At 32.8% G+C, this 10,683-nt stretch overlaps 1 protein-coding gene across 1 annotated transcript in view; it reads right to left on the bottom strand.

The window, feature by feature from the left end:
• Positions 1-879: 879 nt before the first annotated feature.
• Positions 880-10,683, bottom strand: part of C9 (complement C9) — a 60,750-nt gene continuing 50,946 nt past the window's right edge. Inside the window, exons 10-12 of the mRNA XM_023536913.1 lie at positions 10,618-10,673; positions 2,520-2,745; positions 880-967 (exon numbers count right to left, since the gene is read on the bottom strand). Coding sequence (XP_023392681.1) covers positions 960-967; positions 2,520-2,745; positions 10,618-10,673 — 290 coding nt within the window. The 3' untranslated portion in view covers positions 880-959. The remainder of the gene's footprint in view (positions 968-2,519; positions 2,746-10,617; positions 10,674-10,683) is intronic.

Raw genomic sequence — 10,683 nt, 5'->3', positions numbered from 1 at the left:
TGGACCAACCTACGAATTCCCTTCTCAGGAGTATGCTTTTCCCAATCACAATCCAGGTTGAGTTATATTATACCCAGCAGCCTGGAGATCCTCATCTAGCCCAATTTCAGGTGATTCTTCCTCATTTAGGTCTAAAGATTTTCTTTGCTGATTCCTGTTGGGTAATTTCTGGTGTCTCAATGGTGCACCCTGCTGGAAATGCTCTACCAGATGTGCTACCTTTGAGGGACGTTGGAGGATCTCACTGCCAACAGTGAACCTACACAGTTGCCCCGCTTTCCAGTAGAAGGTACTCTGAGAAAGTATTAAGCTGACCCGAGGGGGTCTGATTGAGGCCCAACTCTTTTCTTGTTTGACAGAATTCACAAGGATGCAAAGATTCTTAGGAGTTACTGTGATAAACTTCCCTCTGAAAGCACAGTTCAGTGTTTGTATGCATTCAGCATCCTAATTCTTTCTGATTCACTCAGGTTTCCGAGGGCAGAGAATTCTCTTGAGCTCCCAAATCTATTTTATATCCTAAAGGGCCTGGCACTTTCCACCTCCATATCACACCTAATATATCAAAATGCATCCCATATCCAGAAACCTTTTTCTTTGCTACTAAAAAATCTTGAAAATTATTTTTTAAATTCTGCTTTTTAAATTATTTGCTAAGAAATAATTTATTTATTGTGATCTCTCAGCAATTCTGCTTTCTTGAGAATTTCCATGAAGTGAGAAAAACTGACTTAAATTTTTTATAAACGCATGAAATGTTTATTGATAATAAGAATAACAATGAAGTCGACATGATACATATTGACATGTAATTAAACATTTATTAACTTTGATTTTACATTTTTTCTTCTCCTTCCTTCCTTCCTTCCTTCCTTCCTTCCTTCTTTCCTTCTTTTCTTCCTTCCTTGTGTTTTACCTTCTATGCGATTCCTGGGAAGCCAACAACTCTATTCTTTTTTTCACACTCCTAGAGAAAACAAAGAATTATCAATCTTAATGATTAATAGGACTTCAACTTTGGTCCATCCACCCATCTATTTATTCATCTCCTTAGACTGTTGTACTATACTATGCCAGATTCTATCCAAGTGCTGGGAATAGAATGAGGTTTAAGATATAAGACACATTTCCAAACTAGAGGGGATATTCATCTTGTGTAGGGAGAGTAAATGTGACCAGTGCTAGGGCAGAAAAATAGGTAAAAAATAGGTAGAAAATAGGGATCCTGAGTACCAATGGCATGGATTTGGGGAGAATACAAATGCTTTTTGGATTGCAAATCACTGCAATGACACTAAGATAGATGAGAGATAGAGTTAGCATGTATTTATAAATAATTATCCTAGAATTTAAGTTAAATCCTAACATGTATATTGTTACCACGTTGTTGAGACTCTAAGTGTGTTTGCTAAGAAGGGCAAAAAACATTCTTGTAATATTAAAATTTTTATTGAAAAAGTTGAAAGTATAATTGAATGATAAAATGGAGAATGTGCTATGACTGTTTTAGGAAACCACATAAACATTTTAGAAATTTCATTGTAGGAAACTTCTGTGTTTGTTCAATCAGAAATGTAAGCTATGATTGCCATAGGAAGTTAATCTTACTAGCTAATTGTGTGATGATTAAAAGTTGGACTAAGACCTTGCTTATCTATTAGGATTCTAATTAATTCCACCAGAATGAAAGACAAAGCAGATCCTTTTAGTATTAGAAACATGGCTAATGTAATTCCTCCTTGTAAAAGTATAATAATGATTTCAGATAATTAACTGTAAAAGACAGCGAGGACTCTCAATTTTCTTAAACATGAATAAAGTTAAAATGGCACAATTAAAATTTAATAAATACCATTTATGTAAATTTAAAAAAATCCAAAGCAGGGTTGAATATATATATTTTTTATTGTTATCTACATATTCAGTGTAAGTATAAAAATATGGACTGGAAGGATACACATTAACTTAATGGAAGTGACTATATCTGAGTAGGGTCAGAGAGAGGAATGGCACCCAGATTTTTTTTCAGGGGAGGGAAAGTGGTATAAAGTACTCTACTGTATCTGTAATTGTTTTTCTTAAAAAGAGGTTCTGAAATATTTATGTATATGTATATGTAAACATACATATGTACACATATAGTATATTACACATATACATATAAAGTGTATGTGATATATATCTGTTTAATGTTTGTTAATTCTGGATACTGTGAATACCTGGATGCTTATTATATTTCTGTAAACTTTATATGAACATTTTTATAATTAAAAATAATATAGCATTACAGTTTGTTTTTTTATAGTTCTGTTTAAGCATAGAGGTAGAAGACGTTAAAACTGTATGCTGTGACACATTAAGTCTGTTTTGTCCATTTTTACTACTTGTTCAGTTTTTGTCCTATGTTTATAAAGATAACCTAGAAGTTTAATACAAATTCATCTGAGCCAGTTTTCAAATTAAATAACCTTAAAAATGCATATTTTTCTCCTTGATGATATCAAATAAGTTGTTCTCACCTGAAAGAATTCGCTTATCGATTTCACAGGCTATTCCCTCAAATGTGACTGGACAGGAACACAAACAGTATCCATCTAGCAGGACCACTGTACCCCCATTTTGGCATGAGTGGCATTTCGATGTACTGAATTCTTTGACATAATCTTCAATGGCTCTTTCCAAATTTTGTTTTTTTGGGTATGCATTCTTTAGTCTCACTGGAATCAGATTATGTATAGGAGACAGCTGCAAGAAAGCAAAACATTTAATTTTAGATCTTTTTCTACTGATGGAGCTCGTAATATTCTTCACTGAATTATTTATTCATTAACTAATTCAATAAGGGCTTATTGAAGAACTATTATTGCCAGATATGATGTTAGCTTTTAATACTATATTAGTGATCAAAACTAGTCATGATCTCTGTGATCATAGAGATGAATGGAAAGTGGAAACTATAATACATGTTATAAATGATGGGTATATGTGTTTTAAAATTGAACAATCATGGATTTAAGCTTTATCGACATATTATTTTATGAGTTGTTTTGCTTCCCTTTTCCCTCCTCTCCTTCTTCAGAAGATAGCCAGTTGCTTGTCTTGTCTAAGAGAAGATTTGTGCCCAAGGCCAAGTCCAGAATGCCCTTGAAGTTCTACTCTTTATTGACCTTTTACTCTAAAAGCCTGAACTCACTGGGAAATTTTTTCTGGGAGCAGTGTGAGAAGAATGCCACTGAAGGAGGAGATTCTATCAGTCCAGGATGGGGACAGAGTTAGTATGCACCTCAAGTAGCAGGAAATTAGAATTAGATCTCTAGCAGCTATTCTGGAGAGTAGCGAAAACTGTGTAGTGCCCTTGGATATCAAGGACCAGGGCTCTAGTTTTGTAAATGATTCTCATGCACAATCTTGGCATGGCAGGTGTGGAACCACTTAACTTCAAGTGAATATGTGAACTTAATCCATGAATTTATCAAGGTGACCACAGTGGACTAAATACTTACATATATCATTTCTCTGTTCCCCCAACAGAAGCATCAGAATTTTTCTATTAATTTAGGCAATCTCCCTGAACCCCATCCAACAAATTAATGAAGAATGAATTTTCTAGCAGCATGGAGGGATGGGATCTCAATGTCAAATTCAATTAGACTTAAAGAAAATGAAATAAAAGGACTTATTTTGCACATTTAAATTCCTGGAGTAAGATACAAAATTGCTCCAGTTGAATCAGGGAAGCTTGGAAAGTTTTTCCTGAGAAAATGACTATTAAGCTGAGATTTTAGGGTATTAAGGATAGAGTATTCACCTCATACATTGCAGAATTCAAAAAGTTCATATAGTGGAGGTATTATAACATATATGGAAAACTTGTATCATATGTTCATTAAATTTAAGCAAATTTAATTGTGTGACTAGAAAGAGCTGTTTTGAGTTGATGAATTGTTAGCAATTGAGGCCCTTTGGTGGCATAGCACTTTGCAACAAGAGATCACAAAATTTAAAAGAAATTGAAACCTAAAGATTTAAGAAAGAAGATATAAAAAATATACCACCAATTCCTGCAGCAGAGTAGTAACTGATTAAATATTGTCAACTAATACTTTTACTGAGGACAATGAGAAAAGCTGAACAAAGTAAAACCAAAATGAAAAATGTGCTTAAGGGCCCTAGAGAACTACAAGGTGATCAAACACAAAAAAGGTAATAAAAATATGGGAAGAGATGGAAATTCAGTGAGGTGAGTCTAGTATTTTGGGGCCACCAATCCCCTTTACACATTTCCTAACTGAGGAAGAGGCAGTCAAGGGGATAAAAGGGAGATCAACATATTACTGGACTGAGGGAAAGTGGTTGGAATTTAGGACCAGCAAAGGTAAACAAGCTGTACTTAGGGTTGGGACCCAAAACACTACATCCTTAGATGTAAGGAGCAAGTGGAAGTGGGGTAGCCCTGGCGAAGACTGCAACCTGGTCTGGATTAAATTAATCCTGAATTATTAGTACTCCAGAAGCTTTTCAGATGTAAATATATATTTCCTCTGGAGGAAAATAAAATCATCTCAGGCCTCAAACTACTCCTATAACAATTTTTAAATTTTGATATCAAGTCCAAAATAAAAATAACTATGTACACAAGGAAACAAGGCAACAGGAACTTTAGAAATGATATAAGCTAGAAACAGAGCAATGGAGGATGCCAAGATTTGAGTTATTAGTCATAGACTTTAAAATAACTATGTTTATATAAGCAGAGAAGAGAAAATTATTTTTTAAAATAGAAGATTTGAAAAATAAGACAAATAAATATATTAGAACGATATAATAATACGCAAATTAATGAACCGGTTGAATAGCAGATGTGACACAACTGAAGCAAAGTTAATGAATTGAAATATAGGTCAGAAGAAAAAATATTGACCATCAAGTATGAATGATAAATATTTGGGAAATACAGAAAGAGCATAGAAAATATAAAAGGGTGAGAAGGTAAAAGATTCATATAATTTGAATCCCAGAAAGAGAATATATAAGAAGCATTATTTGAAGAGCTAATGGCTGAGAATATTATTAACTTGTTGACAGACATCAAGATACTCCATTAATGAAAAGCTACATTATTTTTTTTTTCTTTTGCACCTAGGTACATCAGAGTAAAATTGCTAAAAAAAAAAAATAAATAAAATAAAATTAATAATAATAATAATAATGGAGAAAAATCTTAAAAGCTGTTTAGTAAAAAGCTGTTTAGTAAAAAATAGCTCATTGGTCTAAGACAATGAGCTATTCATAGGGAAATTTTTTACAAAGTGACCTTCTAACTTATACCATACAAAAACTAGGTTGATTGTAGATGGAATTATAAAAGCAAAGCAATAAAGTTTCTGGAAGGTATAAAAAAGTATCTTCAATACCTTGTGGTAGGGCGTAACTTTAAATAGGGCACAAAAGCACTAACTGTAATGAAATGAAATATACATTTAACTACATCAAAAAAGAAAAGAAAAGAAAACATCGACATCATTATTCCTGATATGATGCACTGAGAAGAACACATCACTTTTGTGGTATTCAGGCCAAAATGCATAGCCTCAATCTACTCTAAGCCTAAACTGAGAGACATTTGACACAATAACTGACCAATAATCAAAAATGTCAAGGTCATGAAAGACAAGGAAAGTATGAGGAAATGTCACAGATTGAATAAGACTAAGAGGACGTGGCAACCAAATGCAATGCGGGATCCTGACTGGATCCTGAAACAGAAAAAAAAGAGATTAAGGAAAAACTGGTGAAATTTAAATAGGGTCTGTGATTTAGTTAATGTTAATTTTTTAATTTTGATTATGGTACTATGGTTATGTAAGTTGTTAATATTATTGGCTGCTGGGTGTAGGGTATATGTGAACTCTGTACTATTTTTGCAATTTTATAGTAAGTCTAAAATTATTTCAAAAGTTAAGCAGGGTTGGGCCTGGTTAGTACTTGGATGGGAGACCACTTAGGAAGACCAGGGGCTTATAGGCGTTAAAAAAAAATTAATTAATTAATTAAATTATTTCAAAATAAAAAAGTAAAAAAGAGGACATTGGTTATCAAGAATATCATTGAAAGGTGAAAGTCCTCAAGTGATAGAAGACATTTATAATACTTTTAAGTGAGAATAGTCTCAGATCCCGAATGTATTAAGTACTTTTATAAAGTCAACACAAATGTTCACCAGCATAGTCTTTTGTGAATTAGTATGTAGGATTCAGATTTCAACTGTGTCATCTTTATTTGGAGGAAAGAAACCTCATACCAACATTGCCACATTGACACAAAAAACATAAGCATGTGGTAGAGTTATTTTGGTTTTTAAGAAAAGAAATTCATCTTGTTTTACCCTTCAAAGTCAAGTCAAGCCTAGATAATCTAAGATACAGGAATAAAGGGTCATGGAGAAAATACAATTTAGATAAAATGCATAAACAGTGTTCAAAGAGATAAAGATGAAGGAAGTCTAATGGCAACAGTTTCAGAGGAACCTCAAACTCTGGAGTCAAAAACCCACAGGAAGACAATTAAAATGTACTTCTTGAAGTTTTCCGAAAGTGCCATCTTTTTTTCTGATAAACTTTGGCCTTCTGTTAAGTTAGCTATCCCAGCTAAATCTTTCTACCCATTGCAGATATATTTTCAGTGGATATAGTCTATCGTGAAATTTGTTAAAATACAAAAAAAAAAAAAAAATTGACAATGCAGTTTAATATTAAGTACATTCAATTTCTTATAGGCTTCCAAACTTATTAAACTATATGTACCACATGTAGTTTGTTGATAGAATGAGTGTTACTTTTATTTCCATACAAGAAAGTTAGGAATGCTTTTCACTATGTCGTTATAACTATAATGACTGTAGAACAGAGCACTGATGCTCTTTAACACCTGACACATCACTCACTGCTGAAAGTTGTACAGTATATCAAAAACGGTAGACTGATTTGTTCATCATTACCCAAGCTGTTACAGAAAGAGCTTAGTATAGCTTGACGTGTGGGTGGATAAGAGTGGTTGAAAAAAATGAGAAAAAGAGAACTGAGAATGGAAAAGGCAAGACAAAGTGAAAAGCAACACAAGTACACAAAACTTATGCAAAAGAACCATTTGCATGAGGTGGGTGACAGATTTAGTTATATTTTCTAACCCATTGAGTAAGAAAATGGAATTTAATGATCACATGCATATAAGAAAAACTTACCTGATTCCCCCAAACACAAAATGATCCTCGAAACTGATTAAAGAGTAATTTCTCCCATGAGTTCTCATAAAGGAGACATTATATCATGTAATATCCTTTTAGTAAATTAAGTAGTGAGTTACATAACTTTGTTTTTATAATGTCAAAACAAAACTTTATAGGAAGCCAATATGCTATAGACTAGCTATACCAATCTCTGCAGCTATTTCTCTAGAGAAATCATAAACTTTATATTTCTCAGGCAATCGTTAATAAATGTAGTTTTTCTCAGCTGACATTTTTATATCTAGTTTGTAGCAGTAAACTTAATAAGAGATCAAAGTTCAGCTATTCTGTTGAAATAAAATGTAGAATCATTTGTGTTCACATTCAGACAAACTAGAAATAGAATTAATATACTTCCATGAAAGCTGAAGACTATGACAAAAGTAAATACTGAAAGAGAGGCCCAGCCTATTTCCTCTGCATGGAGAAAGGCTGAGGAGAAATTCTTGGGCTGAGTCAACACATTCCTTAAGAAGTGTTTTGCGGTTTGCTGAAACACGCAAAGGGGGAAATAAAGCCACAAGGTTCTACTTAATAGAGAGCATGGCCATAGTTACTATAGCATGAAATATATATAACTATATGATATTAAATATGTGTATATACACACAAGTGTTCTACTTAGGAAATCTCAGTGATATATTCATATTGCTTTTAATTTAGACTAATATAACTTCTTAGTGTTTACTCCAAGATAAATTGTTTGCAACATAAATACTTAGGTACTTGATTTAATTTACTACAGAGCATTAAATATAAACCAGTTAATAGTTTAGCATGGATGGGGAGAGATTTTACCAATTCTTTAAATAATTATATAGGAAGATCAATTATTTAAAAATTCAGATCGTCCCCAGTGTTTGAGCATGTCATCCACAGACAATAGAATGCTTCAACTTACCAAAGAACGAATTAGTAACTATAGATTGGGTAATTATCTCATGGAAATAGCTTCCACTTAATCAAAGGACCATGTCTACTGGATTTACGAGAGCAAAAGAACTTGGAATCTATTTCAAGGTCAAACTTCATGATATCTCACATCTCTTTAGGAATCTATTTCAAGGTCAAACTTCATGATATCTCACATCTTTATCTCTATGTGTGAGATATCATGAAGATATCATACATAGTCAATAAAAACCATAATATTTTACTATTTTCTGAGCTTCATCTACAAAAGACTAATTTAAAAAGTGGGTCATGGTAGACTAACTGTAGCTGCCATTTTCTTAGGTAAACATTGATATGAAAAGTTCAGGCTTCCAATGTATATAAAAAGAAAGATATACAGATATTTTAGATGGAATGCGTACCAATCTAAAAATCTGGGGGTTAAAAAATTTAAAAATAAAACTAATAAAAATAAATAAAAATAAAAATCTAGGGGTCAATAGTTGCCTTTAAAAATAGGATAAACTATATTTTGCATCCAGCCCGTAAGACTGTACCAATAGAGTTGATAAAGGTCTTTCAATAGTTCTAGGTAAATCCAGTAATAAATCTTGAGCAGATGCTTCATTTACTTGAGATTTTTAAAATGAGCTGTAGAATATGCTGGACTATTATTGAGACCTTCTCAGAGAACAATCTTAGATCCATATGAGGATAGTTGAACTGCTTTTGCAGAGATGAGAAGATAAACCCTTTGTGTTTCTATCTTGCTGTAAACATCCACCTAAATTCTTTCCTTATTTAATATCTTCAGACATAGGTTTACTTCGCTGAGTTCAAGAAAATAAATTTAAATATGATTAAAATATAATAAAATAAAAGGGCTTTTTCTGATTTTAATTTCATATATGGACATGCTAATTTGGCCAACTTTTTCTCCCTTTTTGTCCTACTTTTAGGACAAAACATCTGAAGTCTCACAGATATGTTTCCACATCAGTGAATGGCTAGATTTATGTAACCTGAAGGATGAGTATATTATAATTTTTCAGTTTCTAAGTTCTTCCCTCACATAAATAAGGTAGTTTTGGTGGCATCACTCACTCTTGAAAGATGATAAAATAAAAGAAAGGAACAAAATTCTCCAACAATTAGACCTATCAAAATGTCAACAGGTCTGTAACTCAAGTTAATCAAACTGAAGTAGGGGTCTGTCGAAGATAAATTTGACCCAAAGGAAGAAAATTGTGAAACATATAGGGAAAGTTATAAAGGAAGTAGGAAAAAAAATAAAAGATAAAGGAAAACACATACCCTTTTTAGTTAGTTTGAGGAGAGAATGATTAAACTAAATAACATTGGCATTTATATCTTCATAATTATAACACAATTTCCCTCTTCCCCAGGAATAAGTACTAAATTGTGAACTCCCAATGGATTTATAAACTAAAGACTATTATAATCAAGTTGCAAACCAAAACCAAAATGAAACACCACCTCACACCTCTTAGAATAACAAGTGTTGGAGAGGATGCAAAAGGGAACACTCATACCCTACCAGTAGGAATGTAAACTGGTACAGCCACTATGGAAAACAGTATGGAGATTCCTCAAATAATTAATAATAGATCTACCATATAACCCAGCAATCCCTCTTCTGGGTATCTACCTGAAAAACTTGAAAACACATATTCATAAATAGCTATCTATCTATCTATCTATCTATCTATCTATCTATCTATCTATCTATCTATCTATCTACCATCTATCTATATGTGTGTGTGTGTGTATACATACATATATATCCTTATGTTCATTGCATCACTATTCACAATAGCCAAAACATAGAAACAACCTAAGTGTCCTTCAACGGATGATTGGATAAAGAAGATATGGTACATATAAACAATGAAATACTACTCAGCCATAAAAAGATTAAATACTGCCATTTGGGACAACATGGATGGATCTTGAGAGTATTATGCTAAGTAAAATAAGTCAAATGGAAAAGTGCAAGAATAATATGATTTCACCCCTATGTAAGATATAAAACGAAAAGCAACAAACAAACAAAACGAGCAAGCAAACATGAAAAACAAACGTATAGACACAGACAACAGAATGGTGGTTACAAGAGGGATGGAGAAAGGATGAAGAGGGTAAAGGGGGTGAAATATGGGGAGGGAAGGAGACTAGAAATATGGGGAGGGAAGGAGATTGGGTGGTGAGCATACAATAGATTATGCAGATGTCATATTACAAAGCTGTACACCTGAAATTTAAATAATGTTATTAATCAATGTTATCTCAATACATTAAATTTAAAAAATACAAAAAAGAAATAATTTCCAGATCATAAGAATTGCTTGCCCTTGGTCTTATTTTCTGGGACCTTATGAACATTCCTTTCATGAAAGCCCTTAATAAACCTGATTCACCTGTGTTTGAAGTTGTAGCATGATGTCACCTGAAGGCAAGGTACAGTGAGGGTCACCTGAAAGAGA

Source organism: Pteropus vampyrus, unplaced genomic scaffold, assembly GCF_000151845.1.
Source record: "Pteropus vampyrus isolate Shadow unplaced genomic scaffold, Pvam_2.0 Scaffold172, whole genome shotgun sequence".
NCBI lineage: Eukaryota > Metazoa > Chordata > Mammalia > Chiroptera > Pteropodidae > Pteropus > Pteropus vampyrus.
Note: the sequence above shows the minus strand (reverse complement) of the source record. Positions and strands in the feature narration are given on the sequence as shown.